Source organism: Equus quagga, unplaced genomic scaffold (assembly GCF_021613505.1).
Source record: "Equus quagga isolate Etosha38 unplaced genomic scaffold, UCLA_HA_Equagga_1.0 HiC_scaffold_4492_RagTag, whole genome shotgun sequence".
Classification (NCBI taxonomy): domain Eukaryota; kingdom Metazoa; phylum Chordata; class Mammalia; order Perissodactyla; family Equidae; genus Equus; species Equus quagga.
In genome coordinates this window covers 1-25,923 of record NW_025793817.1, presented here as the reverse complement: position 1 = coordinate 25,923, position 25,923 = coordinate 1, and the positions used below count along the sequence as shown (strand labels likewise).

The window sequence follows — 25,923 nt, the reverse complement described above, 5'->3', positions numbered from 1 at the left end:
ACGGGGAGTCAATGGTGCGGCTGGGGCAGCCTGTCCCGGGCACGGCGAGGGGCTTTCCTCTTCTGCGATCTGGGAAGGAAGCCCTCAGGCACAGCCAGGCAGGCCCTGGTGATGGGACCGAGGGTGGAGCTCCTGGAGGCCTGAGAGCTGCACAGCGGTGGCTGGCGGTGTCCACGCAGGGGGCACATGAGACGCTGCAGCTCGGTGTGTCCCCACTGAGCCTCTTCAAGCTTGGAGTCCAGGGCGGGCCCCCGTGCGCTTTGGGTCTGACTTCCCTTCTCTTTCTCACAGCTGCTCAGCCCCAGACCACAGCCCTGAGTAAGTACCCAGCGGCTTCGTCGGGATGTCCCTTTTCTCCCTGGCCACCTGTCCCTTTTCTCCTCACTTTGGGTGAACCACTGCTCTTGGCAGAACCTACGGGTCACATGGCTTGCCCCCTCTGTCACCCAGATGTCCTGCACGTGCTTCCTAACTCGTCATGGGATTCCCAAGACTTTCATCTTCCCATCAGGCAATTTGAGCTTTCCTCCAACATGTTGATAGCGTCCCAAGCAGCTCAGGGAACCGGCTGGGTGTTCCGGGGCCTTTTCCCCATTGCAGTCCAGGCTAAGGAAACTTTTGTGGGAGAAGGGACCTTGATCACCTCTGACCTTCTGTCAATGGGCTGTCAGAGCAGGCTGGATTCCCTCCAACCCTTGCTCCTTGCAGCACACTCAGATCCAGCAGGGTCCCACCTGCATCCCTAGGGCAGGGATGGTACCCAGGGGACTGGAAGGGGCTGAGTCATCGTGGGGCTCCAGGTACCAGGATCCCCGATCCGCTCCAGGTCCACCCTCTGCAGCCCCTGAGTTTTCTGTGCAAGCTGCTGAGTCTGGGCATGCCCTCGGTGTGCCAGCGAGTCCATGGTGCAGAGGGCGGCGGCAACAAAGAACCTCCCATGGAAAAGGGGACATGCTGGGCTTAGAGAGGTGGCGGCAGCAGGCTGATCTGCAGCAGGGCCTTGGTCCCAAGGGAGGTCACTGAGCGGGAGGCTGGTGCAGCACACACGGGTAGCAAGTGGCGGGATCGACAGGTGGGATGGTTGTCATGAGGCCGCCCAAAGGTTTCGTCGAGTCCTTCTTTCCATGACTTCCAACTCTGCCTTCTCTCTGCTGCATTTCCAGCCCCCTGGCCCAACGCCACCCGAGATGTGGCATCACCAACAGGTCAATCTTCCCATCCACACGCCCTGGGGCCCCCTCTCTGCTTCAGGATCCATTTTGGGTGGGAGAGTGATGGCAGGAGGCTCAGGGCGTGCCCTTGCTTCTCCTTGGCCCTGTGGGTGGGGCGGGGCACAGAGGCTGACTCATTTTTCGTCTCTTTATTGCAGTAGCTGAAATAAATGTAACTATCCCAGGTGAGTACCTGTCACCCAACCCAGTAAAAGCCCCCTCTGGAATTCAGGTTTCCTGAAGTAGGAGGAGAGGAAAGCCTCCTCCTGGAGAATGAGTTCTCCTTGAGGACCTGTAATTGGTTATGGTGACCAGCTGAGTGCCCAGAACCATCGCTCTCACTGAGCTCAGCCCTAGAGAGCCCCTGTGGCCTCCCACCACTGCCTGCTGCCAGCGCTGGGCCTCGCAGAGATGCTGCGGGGGAAGGGGTTTCAGGCCTCTGCTCATTTCAGATGAAAATTATTGTAGAACGGCTAGACATTTCTTCTGGTCTAGCTTGGCTGGTCTCTGATGGAAACTTTGGTGCATTTTTGATTAGATGGTGGGTCAGCTGATGGCTAGATGATCCTGTATGGCCTCACTCCTACATCTTGTGGTTGGCAGATTGGCAACCAGAGTGAGGGATGAGTGAGTAGCGAGCTTTGGTTCTCTTCAACATGGCCTTTCATCCTCCAGCAGGCTAGCTCAGTCTCATTCACACAGCGATCTTAGGGTTCCAAGTGCAGGAAGAAAAGGCAAGCCCCAGTGAGCAAGCACCGTTCAAATCTCTGCTTGCGTCCTGTTAGCTGTTGTTTCATTGGGCAAAGCCAGCCACATGGCCAAATTTCGAGTCAGCATGGGAGGACTACACATGAAAATGGGAATTCTTGCATTTGTTGGTGCAAATAATCTGTCACATGCAGAATTAGACTATGAGCACAGGAAATGCTCAGAATTTCCGGGACTTCTCTTGGATTCAGGCATTTCAATTTAATATCCATCCAGTTTTCACTTTAGCTCCGCTGACAATTATAGGTCTGAAGCCTCTGTCATTTGTCATTCAAAAGAAACATTTTGAGTATCACATGGAGCAAATATTTTGAGTCTTCCTCGGAGAGGCTGACTGCCAGCCCGCCTAGACAGCCATACCTAGGTGATTATTTGCACATTTTATTGCGTTGGCTCTAATTAATTTATAAAAATAAACATGAAACCAAAAAGTGAGATGCTATCATTAGGGATAGTAAGGCCATGTTTCGTAAATGTAATAAAATCAAGACAAGGAGTAAATCACTAGGTGTGTATTTTGACTTGTTAAACTAGGAGGTATTTGCCATATTTGTGCTGGATCTTACAAAGATTCTACTAATATGAACAAGAAGAAAATTTCAAGACACCACGCTAATGGGCATGCTACCAGTCAAGTAGATGAGTGTTATGTTGGATGACCTTATCTCAAAGACCAGGAATACTGTATATCATTTTCCCAAGGTGGTAAACTGAGAAGTGATACTATGATAGAGAACTGGGTAATACACTGACTGTCTTCCACATTGCAGCCTTCAACTCTCTAGGAAGTTCACCATATTAAAGGAATCTCCTCCAAGTTGGATCCATTTTCTCGGTGTAGATGGAAGTTGGCACCATTCTCCATTATGGATTTTCCCCATTGGACACCATCACCATTTTCAAGTTCATTTTCTGAGTCACTTTAATATGGTCCACCCTGGCAATGTACTATGTCAATTACTTGAATGAAAAGAGAACTAATGGACCCTGCATTATGCAAATTCCCCAACCAACACCACTGACCTTCTCCGCCACCCACAAGACTCCTTGAGGAAGTCCAGCTCAAGATAAGAAGCGACATACTTCCTTTTTTTGTTAGCTCTGAGAAGCTGCCAGCCTGGATGCAAAGCAAGAACTTTTCATCTTGTGGGTAAGTAAGAAGTGGTTTAGTGTTTTTCCATAGAAAATAGAAACTGTTTCACTTGTGATCTTGGGTCTAGAAAAATGTTCTGGCTCTGGAAAAACTTTCAGTGAGCCCTTGTTACAGGTTCTCTTGCTTTATTTCTTGAAAGTTACTGTAGGGGCATCTGTCTCATCTTCATTGCCCACTTCTTCTTGGGCAAGGACTGTGTGTATTGTGTGGTGGTGTGGAACATGCTGAAACGCTCTAGCGTACTCAAAAGAGACTGTGAACTGTGCATGAAAGGCTTAAGGTGAGTTAAAATAAGAAACTTTGAAGAAACAGAGTCTGAAGCAAATGTGATGTATGACCAATTTGTCATTGAAAGTGAAGAAATGAAACAAGATGTAAAAGGATGACTTCATTTACTGAGGTCACAGAGTGAATTAGCGAATGGACAAACTTTTTCACATGCCACACACCTCACTTCCAAAATAAGCACGTCAGCACAGTTCAACGCCAGGCTCACCGTGAAAGAACTGAGTATTTTATTCATGGTCAAAGTATCCACAGGTCGGTGTTTTTTCAAGCAGCTGCTTATGACCCACTTGTGGGGGAATGGGTCATGGAACCAACTTAGTAGGTAACAACCAGCATTTTAAAAGAAATGAAAAGGACTATAATCATAAAATGTCAGATGCTGCATGTAGTGCATATTGATTTGTGAAACTTGGTTCCCCCCCCTCTCTTTTTAGCTCTTGGATGAAAAATGTATTTCTTACAGTGGGTCCTGGCCAAAAATTGCTCCAAATCAGCCCTGCTAGACACATGAAATCACCAGACACGGAAAGACAAATATTGTGTGATCTCGCTTATATGTGGAAGTTAACAGTAATCAAACACGTAGGAGCAGAGAGTAGAATGGTGCTCGCCAGGAGCTGGGGAGAGAGGAAAAATGGGAGGTGGTGGTCACAGATGTTAAAAAACAAAATTCAACTGAGCAAATTTAAAGATCAAATTGGCTTTATTTGATGATTCACGAACCGGGAAGAATCCCGTCTAGCAAATAGAAAGGCGCTCCACAGAGCTAGAGAACAAGAAAGGTCTTAAAAGGCAGAGAGGGGTGAGACAGGGAAGTCATAAATGAAAAAAAAAAAAACGGGGATGATTTTGAGCAAGGTCACCTTCTTTTGGAGGATAAAGGGTGCTTATGAGGAGGATTATCTCACTAGTGTTGACCAGGAAACCCCAGACTGACCAGTTCAGATTACATTCCTGGGGAAGGTTGAAACTGCAATTAGATGCGGTATTGAGTCTCAATTTGGTGATGCGGACTTAGCACAAGTGACTCCATTTTGGGTCTATAGTCTCCTTTTTAACCATTTTCCCGTTTTGATCAGACTCTCAGCTTAACTGAGAGATATGATCAAAATTTAAGGCATTAGTGCCACTCTCAGCTGCTGCTCGCAGCTTTTGGGGAGCTTTGTTTTTTTAAATTTTTCTTTTCAGGAAGATTGGCCCTGAGCTAACATCTGCTGCCAATCCTCCTCTTTTTGCTGAGGAAGACTGGCCCTGAGCTCACATCCGTGCCCATCTTCCTCTACTTTATATGTGGGATGCCTACCACACCATGGCTTGCCAAGCGGTGCCATGTCCACACCCAGAATCCAAACCAGCGAACCCTGGGCCGCCAAAACGGAATGTGTGCACTTAACCGCTGTGCCACTGGGCCGGCCCCTCTATTTACTTCTAACCAGGGAAGTAAAGTTCTTCCAAAGGAAGTGAATCCAGAATCCTGAATGCCTCCTAGTAATTCCCATTTGAATCTGTGGCTCAGGACTGGAAAGGTGGTGACTGTGGAGGCCACTAAAATTTTAAGGGTCTGTAGACCACACAGATGGTTTTAGTCTGGGTATTCTCGCCTGTGTCTCTTTCTTTGCATAGAGCCCGGGTGCAAAGTTCCCTAAGTTTAAGGTTGTTAACCAGAGACGGGGAAACAGACCAGGGGGTCTCTAGCATCGTGACCAGATAAGAGTTTTTTGATGGCCAATGAAGCAGTCCGAAAGGTTTCTCCCCTTAGCAATGGCCTGGGAGATACAGATGACGGTGTTGTCTTTCCAGGCCAATGCCGGAGTAAGTAAAGAAAAAGAAGAAGAAAGGGTTTCATGTTTGGTTAAAGTATGAAGTTCTGGTCTGGCATCTTGGGAGGGAGCAACTCTACCCTGATGTCGGCTACTTCTCTTCCTCGTCAGTTTTGTTAAGAGGCCTTCAGTGTTTGCACAGGACTAGATGTCAGGTGGAGACTTTTGCATCTGCGAGAAGTGTACCCAAGGCTCAGGTCCCTGGAGTTTGACTGCCATCTGGGTAGGGAGGGAGGAGTCGATATAGTCCCTTCCAAGGAGATTCAAGAGCAGTCTTTTTGTTGAAGGGTAGGAGAAAATTGGAAATGTTAGGTTGGAGAGTCACAGCCAGATATTTTAGAAAACTAGAAGAATTCAGGATCCAATCCTGCTTATAGGTATATAATGAAACCTCAAAGAGAATTAAAGCATTAGAATCCTCTATAGACAGATGTGCAAACATAATTTTTCTCTCTCTGATTACCCCTGTTTTTTTTTCTATCAAAGATAATCACAGTAAAACGAATTGCTTTGCATTAAACTTGGCCTGATTATTTTCATAAGTGCAGCAAGAATAGTGATTTACCATATAAGCTCTTCTTAAGATTGCTTTGCTGGAACTTTGTAAGCAAGGTATCAGGCCAATTTTTCCAAGGGGTTTTATGGGCTCCATAAAGTCAGCCTGAGTTTCTTAAATCTGTCTGGTCATATCAAAATCTATGTATGTCTCTCTGACATACGGCATTCTAGTCAAAGCCTTGGTAATATAACCAATATTTTCAATTTCCTTCTGTTACAGGGAGAACAGTTTCTTATTGAACTTATGCAAATAACTATCTATATTGCCATAGAATACTCAAGAATTTCTGGATTGTGGAAGGATCAAGTAAGGAGAAAAAGTAAATGTTTCATCTTTATTTACAAGGGTGCACTCTACCAAATTGCTTGTATTCACAGGTAGCTTAAGAGAAAAAGTCTCCTTAAATCTGGAAAAACAAAATACCAAGGAACTAGTAATGTTTCAAAGAAAAAGTCATAAAAGTTATAGCCATCCTCCTCAGTTTAGTCAGTCCCATGTTGTTAATTGTTCTGTTTTAATCCAGTTTTCCACTAGTTCCGGAAATTCTTACCCAGTTCAGTTTTATGATTTTAAAGTTATTAAAAATCTGAACTTGTCAAAAGTCCTTCCACGAATCTCCTTGAAGATGAAATACTTTTGTGGGGACACTTTTGCAAAGCATCAGAGTAAAACAATAACTGTCTGAGGGAAGACATAAAGATGCTCATTGTTAAAGACCTGGTGAGAGTTCACGCTAACGAAATTGACAAGAAAATTTGGTCGTTTCTGTAACGTGAACGTACAACATAAGGACTCGATATGTAACATTAACATGTAACATTAAGATGACTGGAATTATGACTGATAACATTATACCAGGACATACCAGAGTTTAGGAATTTCATATAATTTCTGGAATGCTTCTAACACATATCTACACAAACACACCATAAAGAAGGGCCTAGTATTACTTATTTGACAATACTTCCCATATGATTTAACGTATCAAATAACCCTAATTAATTCAACACCACCCTTTTTATAGGGAGAGAAAGCAAGTCTTTGGAGATGTTCCAGGGAGCCTCTGGCAAATCCCAAAGTTAGTTTGAGGTAAAAAAGACTTCATTTAGAATTTGATTTTTGGGAAGTTTGTCCAAAAAATCAAAAAGGTTTTTAAACGCTTGGTCAAATAGGATTGTAGGACACTGTGTAATAATACCTAGTTATCCATTTAAGCATAGTGACAACTAAAGCCTTCACAGGCAAGTATAGAGTCTACATAGATGTGAAAAAACCTTAACAATTTTAATAGAGAAGATTCAGCAGTAATCAAAGGCCTGATAAAGACAACACAGGAAAGTATTTTGACAGGACACAAATCCTTTGTTTTTTAGGCAGATTACTTAAAAAAATAAAGAAAAAGCTTTCATATCTCTTGTCAGGAGCAGACCAAAAATCTGAGAAAACTTTTTCTTTTTATCAGATGAGAGGAAACTATGTTCCAGTTTTACATAAGTACATTACTGATTGTAAAGCTTAATTTTATAACCCTTACAATAAATTCATTTGACTTTAGCCAACTTTACACAAGGAAAGATTCTCTCTCTTTCTGTCTTCCCAACTTTCTATTTAATTTGTCCTTTATTCTCCTCCTCCTCCTGAACAACCAGCCTCACTTTAGGACAAAGTGAGGCTTTCTTTTCCCTTAAAAAATGCATCTCCATTCATAACTTCTTCTATCAAAAACACATATCCTACTTCCCTTCCCTGTTATTACTTCTAGTCATTTAAATCACATATATTAGAATTTGTAACCTTAAAAACCATACTTTTTAGTGAAAATAAAGAAATAAACAAGTATGAACTGTCTTTGACAGCATTCTGCGGCTTGGTAAATTTACAAATACTTTTTATAATTTGGGGGAATATGTGCTTTCTCATAGTAAATATCTCAGTGTGGCACAAAATATGCTACAAATAGACCCAAATATCTTTAATTCCTTTGTAAAAAAAAAAAAAAGCAAAACATGGATAAACTTATGTGCGGTAATTAATATTTCAGTATTTTATCTTATTTAGAAATGATCTGAATATTCAATGAATTTAACTTAACTCATCATTTAACTTAATTTAGCAAAACTTTAAAGTTTCGTATTTCCAAAAAGATTTGGGGAAACTATTTAAAAAGTTCACATAGAAATTTTTTATCCAGGGGCCGGCTCCGTGGCTGAGTGGTTAAGTTCACGTGCTCTGCGGCGGCCCAGGGTTCAGATCCCAGGCATGGACATGGCACCGCTCATCAGGCCACGTTGAAGTGGCATCCCACATCCCAAAACTAGAAGGACCTGAAACTAAGATATACAACTGTGTACGGGGGGGGGGGAGGTTGGGGAGATAAAGCAGGAAAAAAAAAAAAGATTGGCAACAGTTGTTAGCCCAGGTGCCAATCTTTAATAGAAAAAAAAAAACTTTCTATCCAACTTACATCTGTTTAATTTATCTGTTCCAAACAATGATATTTAGACAACCCACAAAAACTTCATGAGACATTAGGCAAAGTCAGACATCATCCCAAGCTATTTTCTTGCTGAAAAATTTTGTAAGAGAATGATACGAACTCATTTGACCTTTGGTAAGCTTAAGTAGAATAAAAGTATTATATTTAATGCTGATAACTCTAAAGACATGTCAATTTTAATTAAACCAACAAACAAATTAGCTTTAACAGCAAATACTTTCCCAGATCACATGACCTTGAAATTCATTTGAGTTAGTTTTTATTATATTTCTGAGAATTTAATTTCTATAAGTGCTTAATTTTCTTTAAGCCAATTAAATAGAGCTCTTTTACAGATTAATTTTAACAATACTACCCAGAGGTAGAAAAATACCACATATTTGTGGTGCATGTATATGGACAACATAAACGTAGACAGATGTAAACAGAGATCTTGCAGCTTTTGTTTCAGAGTGACTGCCGTGAATCAGGGCCATCTCAAAGGCACAGGGAGAGACTGCGAGTTACAAGCCTTTCAAGAGAAACAGGATAGATTTGGGGTTTGATAAAAAGGAATGGGTGAACTTGGAACTGCTCCTAGAGCTGCATTTCTTTGTACTTCTACAAAGATTTGTAAGATATCACAGCTGCTCTCAATTCCTCAAAGCATTGTGTTGCAACTTAAATGACATCATATGTTGATCTATCCATAAAGGATTTTACAAGGGTTTTGGAGGGTTTTTCTTTCCCTCTGGGCATATGGTTTTGTTTGAACTTAAGGAAGAAGGCTTTAAAAATGCTTCTATCAGGCTCTGCAATTTGGCCGATTTCTGACCACAGAGCTACTTTGTGGCTACTTTTTGGCTGAGACAAACAGTAAATATTTCTGGCCGTATTGAGCAACCCCTTGGACTCAAGAGGCATCATCACAGAGGGTGCAAAAGATATTTTATTTTCCTCTTCCTTCTGGGTGCTACAGATACCTGGGAGAGCTGATTCCAGGAAGAATTCTCACCCTCAGCTAGCTTCTGCAAGTTTTCCAGGATCCCATATGTAGCTCTGATATTTCCCAGAATTTGGCAAGGAATTTTGTTAATTTTAAATTTAAGTTTTCCTTGACTGTTTAAGAGTATAACATAGCAGTTTAACAGAAAATCCCTCAGAGTCCCATCATATGGGAGGGGACCATATGGGGGCCCTCCTTCGAGGGTAGATATAGGGGTGTCTGTAAAGTCACTTGGTGTATTTTTGTTTACAAAAGTCTTTTGTTACAAAACTTTTGTTTGTAAAGACAATTTGGACAGACGATTGCTAGAATGAGTAGTCAACTAAAGGAAGTTAGAAGGAAGCCGTAGGAGTTATGTTAGTTTTGCTGTTTTTTTCTTTTTTTGGGGGGGGGTACCACTTATATCTTTAATTTTTTAATTAGCCTTTTGCAACAAGTCTTTCAATGAAGCTATTTTGGAATTTTGAAGTCTTTTGGAAGCCCCTGCCTACCAGTTAAAACCGGAGTTGCATTTTGTTTAAGTTGGGAGCCCTTGCTTTTAAAAGCACTTCTTAAATGATTGCACCTAATTGGAATTTCCTCATAATGGCCATTGCAATTCTAGGTTGTAATTCCCTAGAGGGTTGACAGCATTTGGTAGGACTCTAGCCAAAAATGGAGTTTAATCCACATATTCCATCCAGCCATGTTTAGCTGCAAATGGGTGTATTAACCAAAATGAGCAGCTTTACAAGGGAAAAGTGAAATTTTAAAGAAAAAGAGTCTTTATTTTAAAAAAAGCAGTTTGCAAACCAGGAAGGCGCCCCATTGGTCTTTGGGTGGCTGGTTTTTAAAAGTAAACAGTGCAAGGTTTGCACCATATGATTTCACGTATATGTGGAATATAAACAAACTTACAGTCAAAGAGAATAAATTAGTGGTTACTGGGGGAAGGGGGGTGGATGGTGGGCACAAGGGGTGAAGGGGCATACTTATACGGTGTATGAAAAACAATAATGTACAACTGAAATCTCACTATGTTATAAGCTATTATGACCACAATAAAAAAAAAATTAATGAGAAAAACTGCAGGGTTTGCAAGGCTAGGGCTGAGTCCAGCTCTGATTGGTTGCCCTTCTCAGCTACGGTGTATCTTGTGTCCTGGGCTTGTAAATGTCCTAACTGCAGGGAAAGACTGCTGCATCGTTCTCCAGCCATCTGGGGAAAGTCAAGGTTAAAAATGTAATTTTTATTGCTGCCCACATTTCAGCCTTGAGGCGGGCATGGTAACCATCATGTCGACTCTGGCCTCGTTCTTTTTCTTTTATCCAGTGCAACCCACACTTCCCTTTGACCATATGTTGGGGCCCCCAACCTGATGGTTAGCAAGCCAAACTCTCAGGACACAGTAAGATTTTACCATTTTTGTAGATATTTGTAGCTTCTGGGACCATAGTTCTTAGACCTAAAATAAGCAGGTGTGTTGGAAGGCGGTGTGCTCAACTCTGGAATTTAAGGATGCCGTCCTTATTACTTCTTTCTTTATTTTAGCTAAGACTTTGAGTCTCTTGGAGTCATAGTAATACCTAAGAGGGATGTGTCACCGGGTTGAGGATTGCGTGATGTTTTACAGTTTACCTAATTGCGTGCAAATTTACCCCACAGACCCTTCATCCGGCTTTAAAGATGACCAACATCTAGCCAATCTTGTTTCATCTTTACTCTCACTTTCTGCCCCAAGTCACCCCCTCCCCAATAATCTTGACATAAATTTGACTCATCACATTATTTCACCTGCAAAAATTTTAGTATGTATTTCCAAAATATCAGGACTCTTTTAAACACAGCCATTTTCTCATAACTATAGCTTCCTGTGGAACAGCTGTCTGAGTTGACGTGGGAGGACACTAGCAGTGAACGATCATATCTATGAAAAACGAACAATCTTTTTTTAATGGCATCACATCTCTAGCCTTACAACCTTTAACAAATTATTGGTTTGATTTGAGATCCAGTAAAACACTGCGATTGGGTGATATGTTTCTAAGCCTCTTAATCTAGGTCCTCTATGTGTTTTTTACCCCTTAAATTTTTTTCTTTTTGGATGAAGAAACTGGGTAGCTTGTCCTTTAGAGTTTTCCACATTCTGGATTTTGCTGATCACAATAGAACAGGACTTTCGATTCCAGTGGGATATTCCACTGGATGCATTTTTGTTTCCTGTTTCCTGGGTGGTAAGCTTGCTTCCTATAAGCAGCTCTGCTGTGATCTTCCTTGCAAGATCCTTTCCTTCAGATAATTTCCCAGAAGTGGAATTGTTGGATCAAAAGGGCAGAAATGAAAGGTTTTTTTTTTTTTTTTTTTTTTGAGGAAGATTAGCCCTGAGCTAACATCTGCTGCCAATCCTCCTCTTTTTGCTGAGGAAGACTGGTCCTGAGCTAGCATCTGTGCCCATCTTCCTCTACTTTATATGTGGGACACCTGCCACAGCATAGGTCGGTAAGCGATGTGTAGGTCTGCACCCAGGATCTGCACCAGCAAACCCCGGGCCGCCAAAGTGGAACGTGTGAACCTAACCGCTGTGCTACCACGCCGGCTCTAGAAATGAAAGGGTTTTGATAAACATGAGACATCTGACTTCTAAACTCTGTGACCAACACAAATTGATTTTCATGGGGCTTATTCATTCCAGGAACCCTTGCCACATCTTGCTTGAGAGCGTTTCTCAGATTGTATTTCCTGGAATCTCAGTGCTATGGGAAGCAAGTGCCTGCCGCTGCTCTCAGGTGAGTGGAACAGAGAATGCCCCTCTCTTCTCCTCTTGATCCTGGCATCCTAGCTGTGGTCGCTCTTCCAAATTTGACACTTTCTTCAGAAATTACTGTGTGTGCCCGTCCTATTAGAAACCCTCATAATTAGTATCTTGGTTGCTCTCCCCCAAAGCAGAACTGAGACAAAGACTTGGAAGTAAGTAGTTTATTTGGGAGGGGATCCCAGGAAGAAGGGAGGGAGGAGGGGAGTCAGAGAGGGAAGGGAGAAGTGAATGAAGGGTGCATTAATGAGGGGTTACCGCTGTGGGTAACTGGCACTCAGTCCCGCTGAGGACCCTCCAAGAGGCAGTGCCTGATGTGCCTTAGATGGACAATGAATCTGGGCTATGTATTCCTCCGGTCCTCATCCCTCACTACTTGACAGCCACTCCTAGTGTAACCCCCAAACATTTCTGGTCTGCCCCTCATGGGCTGCAGAAAAATGTCCCCTTACAGAGGGATGCAGTAAGTTATCTGCATGCACAGGATCCCCCTTGGGGTAGGCTAAGGGACACTTCAATCATCTGCTACACTGAGCAACCATCAAGAGGATTCATGCTTGGAATATTACAGCTCATTATGTTACAATGCTCTGGATCTATCTACCCTTCTGCTCTGGGCTTTAGGGTCTTTGCAGTAGTTTAAAAAGTACCCTAGGAGGAGTCATATCCTGTTTAAGACTGGGTTTGTAAGGAGATCTTATAAGCAAGCATGTGATATCCAATACCCTGTGTCAGAGCTGCACAAACTTTTTCCTGGAAAGGGCCAGATAATTACTATTCTCAGCTCTGTGAGCCATTTGGTCTCTGCCCTAACTTCCCAACTCTACGTTGCAGTGCAAAAGCAGCCACAGACCTTCCATGAACCAATGGACATCCCGTGTTCCAATAAAACTCGATTTACAGACACAGAAATTTGAAGTTCATATCATTTACACGTGCTGTGAAATATCCTTTTTCTTTTGACTTTTTTAATCACTTGAAAAATGTAAAAACCATTCTTAGCTCGTGGGTCACACAAGGACAGGCTGTGGTTCTGGCTTTGACAATTTGTTGACACTTGAGCATTTTTTGACTTGCAAAAATGGCCATGTTATGTGCTTCCGGGTAATAGTATGGATCCTTAAGTACAATGCTTTTGTCAGCATCCATGAAGTGGAACATCATAAATATTGAGGAGGAGGTAGGAAGAGCAGATGTTGACCTTATCATGTCTAGGGCACTTGTTCTGTGATGATCCAAACGGGCCATAGGCAAATTCCTGCTCCTCTCCCTTCCGTATGATACAAATCCAAATTACCTACATTATAATCATCATACTTAAACTATTTGGAGGCTGATGTTAGCTGTGAAAGCAGATGCCTCAGATTTTAGCAAAGGGTTCCAACACAACCTACTTGCGATGAAAGGGATGAGGGAAAATCCATTTTTCAAGTGTCTAGGCTATCCCAGCCTATCTTACCCTGAGGCAGGGATCTGAGGAAATATGTGGAAAGATTTTCTGCATTTCTGAGTTCATCCCCAACTTTAATTAAAGACTCTGTCTAATAATGTGGCAGACTTTTTTTTTTCAATCATCCTTAAAATATCTTTATCCATTCCAAATTTGCCACAGTACTTGGGCTCCCAGGATTCTTGTGGTCTGTGCTATTCAGATCTCCTCTTACTCCAGATAGAGCATTAGTTCTTAAGGGGTTAGACCTGTGTTGTCCAGCACCACAGACACAAGTCACCCATGGCTACTGAGCACTAGAAATGAGACCAGTCCGAATGGAGATCTGCCACAGGTGCAAAATGCATACTGGATTTCAGAGACTTCATGCACACAGAAAAGAATGTAAAATGCTTTTGTTACTGAACCAGATTTGTTTTGCTTGCTGCACGATTATGCCAATCAGTGACATGATGAGTTTGCAGCAGAGAAAGTGTTTAATTCACAAGGCAGCCAAGCGAGGAAAGAGAACCAGTCTCAAATCTGCCTCCCCAAAAATGGGGATTAGGGGTATTTATGGGATAAAAGAGCACGGTGGTCTGAAGTGTGGGAATAGATGATTGGGGATAAGGAAAAGTGAGGTAGTTGATGATCTGTGCAAGTGGAGTCAAGCTTCATGGCTCTTCATAGGACGCACGTTCACAAAATGGTGGTGTTGCCATGATCTGAGGGTGAGGTTTTCAGCTCCTCGGCGTCAAAGGGTCACCTCAGTCATCTTTGCAGGCCCAGTTGATGAGTCAGTGGTCTTAACCAGCCTGAATTGGACAAGGATTCAATCTCCTGAAAAACTTAAGCACCCATTATCATAGCGACCCAAGTATCAGAGATATTATCTATAGTGTAGGTTTTAGTAAAGTGTTATCTAAGTACTTTTGCAAACAGAGTACAGTTTTAACTATACTTTTAACAACTGAGTGTAGTTAAAGCAAGCTGGCACCTGGTTTTGTTACTACCCAAGGGAGCAGTCATCTGCTCACTGAAAGACATGCCAGGAGTCAAGAGGCAAGGCGGTAGGAGAGAAAGGATTTTATTACAGCTTGTGAGCAAAGGGAAAGATGGCTGACTAATGTCCGAAAGAACCATCTTACGGAACAAAGGCCAGTTACGTAGGGGCCTGGTCTCCAGGTGGGGGACACAGATGGTCTTAGTTCCTGATGATCTTTTGTTTTACTGAAGACGCATCAGAGACTGGAGCAATGCCCTATGCCCAGATCTTTCGGTTGTCATTGATGATGGCTATCAGCATAGACTCCATGCCTGGGGGTCAGAATATTTCTAAGAAACTCAAAAGAACAAAGTTATCAACTATCACAGCTGAGAGGGGCCATAAAATCCACAGAGCGTGTATATCATCTGGAGGGTGCGTATCCAGCTGAGTTAGTTAATCAGAGGTCATTCAAAGGCAAACATGTTTTCTTTTCTACAATATGTCTTCCCTCATGTCAACCTTGTGTTAAGCTGGTATCAGTTTCACTTTATGAATAACTTGTTTTATATTGATTGCGTGTTGAAACGATAACATCTTGGCAACATTGGGCTAAACAAAGTATATTGAGGAAAATCAACTTTACCTCTTTCTCATTGCCTTTACAAAAATGTGGCTAGTAGAAAGATTTAAAAGGACCTATGCAGCTCACATTATATTTCTATTGGACAGTGTGGGGTTAGAGGTCTGGACGGGTAGAAACAGACTGTTGAAATAGAAGGGAGGTTGAAAACTTGGCCTTTTGGTGTTAGACTTGGAGAAAAAGCTTTATGAGATTCTGGATTTTCAGGAATTGGGACATACAGTTTATGATATTGTGGTTTATAATAAGAAATACGTATTTGGCCTTCGTCCTGGTTTCTGGCACAGAGCTCCTAAAAACCTTGGCATCTCCTGAGATGAGAGCCATAAAGTTGTCTTTTGTTATCTTAATGCGGTGACTTTTGGAAAGCCCTGAGGCCACCTAAGGATGGCAGCTGGTTGCCAGTCAAGCCAATCCTGTGATTAGAGGGTTGGAACTTTCAGTCTCATCCCCTTACCTCCAGGGAGGGGAGAGGGGGGCTGGAGTTCAATCACCAATGGCCAATGATTTAATCAATCATATCTATGTAATAAAGCCTTGGTAAAAACCCAAAAGGACAGGGTTCTGAGAGCTTCTGTGTTGGTGAACATGTGGACATTTGAGCAGAGTGGTGCTCCTGGAGAGGGCATGGGAGCTCCTCACGCTTTCCCCATATCTTGCTCTATACATCTCTTCCATCTGGCTGTTTCTGAGTTATATCCTTGTTATAATAAGCTGATGATCTAGTAAGTAAACTGTTTCTCTGAATTCTGTGAGTGGCTCTAGCAAATTAATCAAGCCCAAGGAGGGGGTCATTGGAACCTCCAATCTATAGCTGGTCAGTCAGAAACCCAGGTGACAACCTGGACTTGCGATTGGGATTGGAAGTGGGAGTGGGGCAAGTCTTGTGGGACTGAGCCCTTAACCTGTGTAATCTGATGCTATCTCTAGGTAGATAGTGTCAGAATTGAGCTGAATTGTAGGGCATCCAGCTGGTGTCCAAGAATTGCTTGTTGGTGTGGGCACACTCATACACACATTAGAATTGGGTGCAGAACCTCTTACAGCTGCAATAGGATGTACTTCTCATGCCCCAGTGGTATAGGATGCCCTCCTATGACCCTCATGTTTATAGCCTGCCTGGAAGAATCTACAGTGAAGCCAGCACACATGTGATTGGGTCGTGGGAGACAAAGCCCCTAACTCACCCAGGCTTCAGCCAAGCAGAGCCCCAGGGCATCCTCCATCCGAACTGTCTTTTTATCTTTCTGTTCCAGCTCTCGGTGTCCTGCTGGCTCTGTCAGGAGCAGATGCAAAGAATTCTGGAGGTGAGTCTACTCATTGCCAAAAACCTGGGGAAGGAAATTGGGATCTGGAAGCTGCCTCCAGTGGAGGGAAGGAGCCCTTTTCAAGGGAGAGAACAGTAAATCTCTGCTGCCTTTTTTCTACACCTTGAAGCTCCCAGGGACCATTCCTCCTTTTCCACCATGATCCCATTTACTTAGCTCTTGCATCACACCAGGCTCAGTGCTAAAAATTGCACATACCATCTCATTCAATCCTCATGGCATTCTTGCAAAGAAGGTCCTGACATTATCCCCACTTGACCAATGTCCCTCTAGAGAAGCAGTTGGCTAAAGGTCACATGACTGCTGGATGGTGGATTCCGCCCTTTCTTTTCCAAGAGCTTCTGTCCCAAGTCATGCTGGAGGTAGTTTTGCCTCTACCCCATGTCTTAGGTTGGGCTCTCCCAGAAGTAGCCCCCGAGGTAAGGACTTGAGAGGAAGTCATTTACCTGGGAGATGATTCCAGGCAGCACCAAGTGGGAGTGGGACATCAGATGGGGAGGTGAGGGGCCAATATAGGGTCCCTTATCAAGCAAGTTACATGTGAGTAACTGGAGTTTGATCCCTTGGAGACTGTTGGATATCATAAGAAGCATGCACCTCAGAGTTCTTCCCCCCAATGGGTAAGCTATTTTTCTATTATTTATTTATTTTTTTAATTGTGGTAAAATATACATATCATAAAATTTACCATTTTAACCATTTTTAAGTGTTGCAGTCAGTGGCATGAAGTACATTCACACTGTTGTGCAACCATCGTCACTGTCCATCCACAGAACACTTTTCCTCTTGCAAAACTGAAACCGTGAGGGCCAGCCTGGTGGCAAAGTGGTTAAGTTCATATGCTTCACTTCGGCTGTCCAGGGTTTGCTGGTTTGGATCCTGGGCGTGGACCTACACACCGCTCATCAAGCCATGCTGTGGCAGCATCCCACATTCAAAGTAGAGGAAGATTGGCAACAGACATTAGCTCAGGGCCAATCTTCCTCACCAAAACACCAGAAAAAAACCCCTGAAACTGTGTATCCATTAAACAATAGTTCCTCATTCCCTCTCCCACCAACCTCTGAAACCTACCATTCTACTTTCTGCCTCTATGAATCTGACTACTCTAAGTGCCTCATGTAAGTGGAATCACGCTGTAGTTGTCCTTTTGCAGCATATTTATTTATCATAATGTCCTTAAGGTTCATCCATGTTGTAGCATGTGTCAGAATTTCCTTCTTTTTTTAAAGCTAAATAATATTCCAGTGTATGGATGGACCACATTTTGTTTATCCATTCATCCACCAATGGGCACTTAGGTTGCTTCTACTTTTCGGCTATTGTGAATAGTGCTGCTATGAACATGGCTGCACAGCTATCTCTTCAAGATCCTGCTTTCAGTTTTTTGGGATATATACCAGGAGTGGAATTGCCGGATCATGTGTTAATTATAATTAAAATTTTTTTTTAGGAATTGCTATACTGTTTTACAAAACAGCTGCACCATTTTATATTCCTAGCAGCAGTGGACTAGAGTTACAATTTCTCAATAGCCTACCAACACTTGTTACTTTCTGTCTAATTTTTGTAATAAAGAATCTGGGTTTTTTAATACACTGACTCTCGACAGTCAGTGACTGAGGAAGGTGCTCGTGGGGGCGAGAAGACATTGCTAACCTGCCAAGTGGTAAACAAAGAGGCCTCTGGTGGACAGAGAAATCCCTCAGTAAAGAAACTCAGGTGCTGACAGTTGGAAGTTTTACTGTCAGGCAAAAGTGGTTTTAGAGACAGAGGTGGGATATGGGTGAAGCGCTGTGAGCATCTGTGTTCAGCAGTGAGATGAGTGCCAAGGGATGTCAACAGAGCTATTCCCAAGGAGACATTCTTCCAGCCACAACATCTGATGTATCATAGGTGCTCAATGAATATTTCTTGAATGAATGAATGAATGAACAAGTGAATGAGTGGATCCTGTGCTCCCTGTAGCTTTCTGTCCTCCATGCCCTGAAAATGCCAGCTGCTACAATAGCACCCACTGTGCTTGTAAAGATGGATTTCATTCCACGGCTGGGAGGAGATACGTCACCAAGTCCTCTGAGAAATGTGAAGGTAAGGAAGCAATCCACACTCACCTTGGGGTTTGGAAGGGGTCAGGGGCATCTTTGTAAGCCCCAAACACTGTGTTACATGGGGGTGCTAGTGCTGCAAAGATGCAGTGATATTACAAGGTGAAAAATGGCAGGGCTGGCTCAGTGTCCTTAGAGAAGTCTAGCTCTTATCTCCTTTCCGCTCTCATGCTAATGCTGGCTTGATGTTCCCTGATACTGGTTTGGTTTTTTCCTTAGAGGAAGGTAGACTTCCCAGGATCCTGGCCTCTTGAAGTCTCAGACACTGCTGTTTTTTGTTTGTTTATTTGTCTGAGAATTCCACAAGGGCAAGGGTCGTATCTGACTTTACCGCTGTACGCCTAGGACAGAGAATAACGCCACATAGCAGGTGCCCAGTAAAAAGGTGTTCACCAAGAGAACAAATGAACAAATGAATATCTTGGCACTCAATATCTTCCATGTTCTGGCTACAATTTAGTTTTCCAGTTTCACTTTTTGTTACTCCCATCTGCTCCAGCCAAAACTGCTTCTCATTTCCACAAATTCTAAAGGTCAGTTTGAAAATCTAAGGGAACTGTCACTCCCGAGTATCGGATCGGTGGAACTCGATGTCTGATTGATGGAGTTGCCATGTAAATTCAGAAGGTGAAGCAGAAAATAGTAGACTATTTAGGATTTAGTTTATTTCATTTTATTGTGGAAAATTATACATAACATACAGTTTACCCTGTAACCATTTTTAGATATGTCTTTCAGTAGCGTTAAATACATTGACATTGTTGTGCAACCATCATCACCATCCTTCCACGGAACTTTCTCACCTTCCCAAACTGAAACTCTGTCCCTTTAAACACTAACTCCTCGTTCTGCCTCCCCCCAGCTCCTGGCACCTACTATTCTACTTTCTATCTTTATGAATTTGACTACTCTGGGGAGTCATATAAGCGGAATTGCACACTATTGTATTTGTTTATTTGTTTAAATTATTTCCGTTTTTCAGTTGAATAAAATATACATAACAAAAGTTACCATTTTATCCTTTTTTAAGTTTCCAGCTCAGTGGCATCAAAGTGCATTTATATTGTTGTTCAACCATCTCCACTCTCAATTCGATTGAACATTTTATGTTGGAGGATCATAATTTGCGTTATACTTCTTCGTGAATTATCTGTTCATGTCTTTTCCCTGTTTTTCTATTGAGCTTTTGTTTCTTTGTCTCTCAATTTTTGGGTGCTTTACATATTAGAGGTGTTAGTCCTTTGTCTGTTGTATACATTGCAAATATTTTCTCCCTGTTTGTCAGTTGATTTTGGACTTTGCTTACATATTTTTTAGCCATGCAGTTAAATAAAAAATATTTTTTACGTAGGTAAGTTTATCAAGGATCTTAAGTCATCATTAAAATGCCTTCCCCTACACTGAGGCTAAAGAAGAATTTACCTATGTTTAATTCTAGTGATTGTATGGTTCTATTTTTATGTTATCTTTGATCCATGTAGAGTTTATTTTTGAGAATGGTGTGAGGTACAGGTCTCATTATGTTTTATTAAAAAATACATCCTGACCAGGATAACGGGCACTATAAGAAGGGAAATATGTGCAAAGGTGTAATGTGCATTTGTCATACGCTTGAGAATATTCAGTTCTACTGCAGAAGAGTTGAAAAACAAATGGAATTTATGAAACTCATACAATGTGTAGATAAGCGGTTAGTAGGCAAGGCTTGTGTGTGTTAAATGTAGATAGAAAGGAATGGAAAGACCAATGGTAACATTCATGAAGCAGTAAATACACACGAGACACGTAGTTACACAACATTCATGACAAATTAAGTATCTAAGAGGGAGTTAGCCCCCAGGATACACAACATATACCAGCTACACACCAGCACTTCATCTTTGTGGAGTCTTAATTCAGTCGCTCCTCGGTGATAGCTGTTCTGGCTTGTATATCCTCTGCCCAAAACACATCAACCCACAACCTAAACAAAACCCATTGACTGCTGAGAAGACTAGTAGTAAGTTACAGCCACTGGCCAAGTGTACTTGACCTGAGTCCTTCCAACAGCGAAAATAATTCTGTCATCAGCTCAGAACACCTTCTGTCCATGGGTCCCTTTGCTTGAACCTCAACTGTGGTCCATCAGCGGCCAAGGCTGATGTGGCAGAAAGCAGCAGGACATAGGAACATTGCCTAACCCAAGATTTAAGTAGTGTGGCCCTTTATCTCACTTGCACCCTTTCCCAATAGTATAGTTATGCACCATATGATGACATTTATGACGTTTTGGTTGACGATAGACTGCATATACAATGGCGGTCTTATAAGATTAGTACCATATAGCCTAAGTGGGAGGTAGGCTATGCCATCTAGGTTTGTGTAAGTTTATCCTGCGATGTTTGCACAATGATAAAATCACCTAAGGACACATTTCTCAAACTGTATCCCTGTCGTTAAGCGACACCTCACTGTATTCACTTATCCTATCTGTTGTCCCTTGCTACTGTGTGTTTTAAATTGATTTAATAAACTGTGTGATTCAAGCATTTAAAAAACTCCATCCATACTCCAGCGGTTTGACATACCACCATTATCATCACCTAAAGCTCTGTACATGCTTGGGTCTATTTCTGGCCTTTTAGTCTATCCCATTAGTCTATCTATTCATGCACCAGCATCTTATTGTCTTACTGAGGCTTTATAGTATGTTTTAATATCTGGTAAGGCTAGTTCCCACCACGTAGTTTTTCTGGATATTCTTGTGTAATAGTATGAACTTGTCTCACTCCATAAAATATGTGTAGCTATTTTTACTGGCGTTGTATTGGATTTATAAGTTATCTTAAGGAGAGCCATCATCTTTATAATGTTGAGTCATCTTATCCAAGAATAGGAGAGGTTTGGGGTATATTCATGAACAGTGTTGGGTAGTAGAGATTTCACAGTCAAGGGGAATGGTTTAGTTCTATGAGACGAACAACAATGTTTTCTCTTGATTCACAGATATTGATGAGTGTAATACTGGGCTGGCAAAGTGCAAGAGGAGATCATATTGCAGAAATACAATTGGAAGTTACTACTGCAGCTGTGTCCCGAATTATCCTCTCTTCAACTGGGTGGCCAAGTTCATTAAAGTGAATCATCCAGACTGCTATGGTAAGAACCTCCAAATACTCTTTCCACCATGAAAAAGGAGGTGGAAGGAAAGCCTTTTAGAGTTCCACCAATTTCAGACCAGGGTGAGAGAGGAGAGATGTGTCCTGGCCCTTGCCTTCTACCCATTGTTGTCCTCGGCAATCTTCTCCCGGGAGATCTCATTCAAGCCCCTGACATCGATAACCATGTCTATGTAGACATCTTACAAATTCATGTCTCCCGAATGGATCTCTTTCCTGGCCTTCCAAAATGACATCTCTAATTTGCTACTGGACTTCTCCACTTGTTTCTCTCTCACTCTCTTTAAATTCACTTTCTATACGTCTCTACCTGTCTATGTATTAAAGCCCATGAGTTCATAGCGACACCTCCAATTCTAGTCCAACACCAGGGCTTGATCTACACTTCCCTCTTTTCTTATTTGTAAATTCTTTCTCCAACACTGAGAAACCAGGTTCTCACGATCCAACATGTAGGATTTACTTATTTTCTCGTTCCTAGTATAATTCCAGGTTTTGAGTTAGACAGATTAGATTTAATTTCTGGCTTTATCACTTACCAGCTGACTTTTGGGTGATGCCTTAACTTCTATATTCCTCGTCCATAAGTGGGAATGATAATAGTATCTACTGTATTAGTTGTGTGTTGCTGAGTAACAAATAACTCCAATGTTAGTGGCTTAAAACAACACATGTTTATTGTCTCATGGTCTGTGTAGGGCAGGAATTGAGGCTTGGCTTACCTGGGTCCCCCGCTTCAGGGTTTCTCACAACTGTAATGAAAGTGTTGGCCAGAGCTGCAGTCTCATCTGAAGACTCACCCGCGGGCAGATCTTCTTCCAGGCTCACTCACAGGGCTGCTGGCAGGATTCAGGTCTCTGAATGTTGTTGGCCTGAGGCCTCAGTTCCTCTCTAGTGGTTGATGAGAGGCCACCCTCAGTTCTTAGCATGCCAGCCTCTCTAGCTTGGTTATTACAAGAAGCACATGAGAATAGCCATAAAGAGAGAACAAAACAGAAGTCATAGTCTTCTCTGAGCTCTCAGAAGTGACAAGTCAACGGGCAGTGAATAAAGGGATGTGAGGCAGGGATCATCGAGAGTCATTTCAGAAACCTGCTTACCTAAAATACTGGGTAGGGTAGTGTGCCATCAATGTCATGTCCACTCATGAAACCCGTGAATGTCATTGTATTTGGAAATAGCGTCTCTGCAGATATAATCGAATCAAGATGAGATCATATAGATTACGATGGGCCCGAAATCTAAGAAGACTGGTGTCCTTATAAGAAGAGGGAGATTTGGACGTGGAGACACACACATGGAGGGACATGCGCAAACAGAAGCAGAGACTGGGGTTCTGCTGCCATACGCCAAGGAGCATCAAAGATCGCCGGCAGCAACCAGAAGCTAGAAGAAGCAAAGAAAGATCTTCCCTAAAGCCTTCAGAGAGACTGCAGTCTTACCCACACCTTGATTTTGGAGTTTTAGCCTCCAGAACCAGGAGAGAATAAATTTCTGTTGTTTTAAGCAGCCCAGTTTATTGTACTTCATTACATCAGCCCTAGGGAATGAATATGCCTCACCTATGACTATTAAGGCATGTAACGTATTTATCGCAGTGCTAGGCACCTAGGAAGACTCAATAAATTTTAGCTGTCATGTTACTTAACTCTGTTCTAGAACCTTCTATGTTCTTTTAAATGAGATAGTATATATGAAGGTACTTTATATATCATGCTGTGTAGACAACTGTGGGTATTAGTACTGCTTCTAAATTATTAACTTGGTTAACATCCATTCCTTCAGGACGACTTCTCTGCACCCCATGATGTGCTGGACCCATCTTCTTTATACTCTCAAGCCATCTCATCTTATTTATTATGAATATATTGGACCATTGCAATCACTTAACTATTTAATTATCGTTATTTGCTTAGTGACTTCTGCCAGACTGAAAATCCCACAAGGGGCTGCCCGTCAGCTCTTTACCGACCTGTATCCGTAAGGTTTAGCATCATGCTTGGCTTTCAGTAGGTGTTCAATAAATACTATTGACTGAATTATTGAACTGGAGGCTCCATCCTGATTCCATTTTCCAATTCTACTGTGGAAGAGATTTGGGACTTCTGAGAGGAGTATTAGGATAGGTTGTGGAAGCATCAGGGAAAGACCCAACTTGAGGATGATTAGAAAAAGGGATGGGAACCAGGACGTGTTAACTCTCATACTCCATTCAATGGCTTCTTTTCTCTCCCAGAGGATGCTCATAATGAGAAACCGTCGGTGGACACTTGGGTGAGTAAAGTGAAGCCTAGGTTTCGGGAACAGCCGATCAGTCTTACCATGTCATTCTCCTGCTCAAATACTACCATAGCTCCCTATGACTTTTAGGATATAGAAGTTCTCACTCAGGAGTGATTTTGTCCTCTGTCCCAGGGGACATCTGGCAATGTCTGGGGACATTTTTGGTTTTCCCACCCAGGATGCTACTGGCACCTACTGGGTAGAGACCAGGGGTGCTACTAAACATCCTACAATGCCCAGGACAGCTTCCCACAACCTTTATCTGGTCTTGAGTATCAACAGAGACCTAGAAGCCCTGGGAAAGGGTTTAAATGTCTCAGCTGTCATTCAGAGACTTGCATAAGCATCCAGAGCCTGATTCCACCCGTATCACCCCTTCCCATTCCCTCTCTTCCTCCATAAGGCACTCGCCATAGGTTTCAGATCTCTCATCCTTTAAACCTTCATGTTCTCATAAATACGGTGACGATAACACACGCCCTTCATAGGCCTGTGTGTAATAAGTGAGAAAACACATATCAGGTTGATAGCACAGAGTCTAGTAACAACTTCATAAATATTATTGCCTTCTGGGCTTACCCAACCACACTTATGTATATTCCTGCTTTCTTAAGTTTCAGTAGGAGTCTACCTAATTGGATTTATTTCTTTGAAAGGAAAGTCTGAGGAAAAATGAGAGCAAAGATCACATTGCAAAACAGGCCACCCAAATCCTTCAAAACGTGGAATTGGCCATATGGAACGCAAGTTTTGCTTCTCCAGGAAAGCATGAAAATTCTGAATTTGATATAGGTAAGAAACATTGAGCATTTTCCTTATGACCAAAAAATTTTATGAGGATGGTCTTTCATCAGACCTTGTGTTTATATGTTTATATGGCATGGAGAGAGTTCACTCATGGGACTCTTCCCAAATACAGCAGATCTGTTCCCAGGTGACTGTTTCCTTGGAAAACTTCTAAATGCTTAGCTTCTCTTACTTAAAAAATTAAGTTCCCCTCCGCATCAGACACTCCAGTACATGTTATGTAACATTTTCTGCCCTGTAAATGTTCTCTGTAAAGGGTAGGCTTGCCCACTCTAGTTCCAGCTCTGGGAAGCTTGGCCACCTCCTCTCTTCCCCTGGGTTGTGTGGTCAGTGTGTGTTGCTTAGGTCATTTTGACCATTTCATCCCCACCAGCCAGAAATGTGGAGGGAGCGGTGTGCCATCTGGCTACCTGGCATGCAGAGAATTAAATCACCAGTAAAAGGTCTTTCAGAGAAGGGAGTTCTACAAGTTTTTTAGCCATGAGAAGTGAACAAAGCAGGACTCACTTTCTTAATGTTTCCAGTCTATGAAACCAAGAAGTGCAGTGAGACAAGTGAGAAGACTCTTCTGGAAGCTGGAAACAACACAATGGATATTGACTGCACTGCTGCTTTCAAAGGAGCCAGAAGAGGTACTGTACCTAAGATAGATTCTCTTGACCTGCAAATTCTAGGCTCTGTCATTTTGTTTCTAGGTGACCATCCAAGAGGTGGAGACTTACAAAATTTTCAAAGCGGGGGGTTTCTACTTGGTGAAATTAAAAGATCTGCCTTGACCACAACCAGGCAATTTTGGGGGCACACTTTGTGACACACACTGAGGTTCAAACAGGGATCTCTTGACATGCTTCCTTAAAAGGGACAGGCAGGTGCATACCCTGTTTCCATGTGATGGTCTGAAAAGGTAACACTCAGTAGTGGCAGATGAATGTTGTCTCAAACACTCTTCCCCTTGAGTAGCATTTTATGATCATACTATTTAAAATAGTCACCCGGTCTTCTTCTGTCCCACAGGTTGGCAAACTTTTTCTGTGAAAGGACCAGATAGTAAATATTTTTGACATTTGGGGCCAGATGATCTTAACTCTGATATTGTAGTGGGAAAGCAGC

The 25,923-nt window shown here is 42.5% G+C and overlaps 1 protein-coding gene across 1 annotated transcript; it reads left to right on the top strand.

Annotated features, from left to right (window-relative positions):
• Positions 1-3,089: 3,089 nt before the first annotated feature.
• On the top strand, positions 3,090-25,445 carry LOC124232320 (adhesion G protein-coupled receptor E4-like; the record flags this gene model as incomplete). The annotated part of the gene is made up of 8 exons (XM_046649276.1): positions 3,090-3,129; positions 11,953-12,046; positions 16,386-16,436; positions 18,426-18,548; positions 21,551-21,703; positions 23,960-23,997; positions 24,663-24,798; positions 25,338-25,445. Coding segments are annotated over exons 2-8 (640 nt in total), but the record flags the coding sequence as incomplete, so codon positions are not given.
• Between the last annotated feature and the right edge of the window lie 478 nt (positions 25,446-25,923).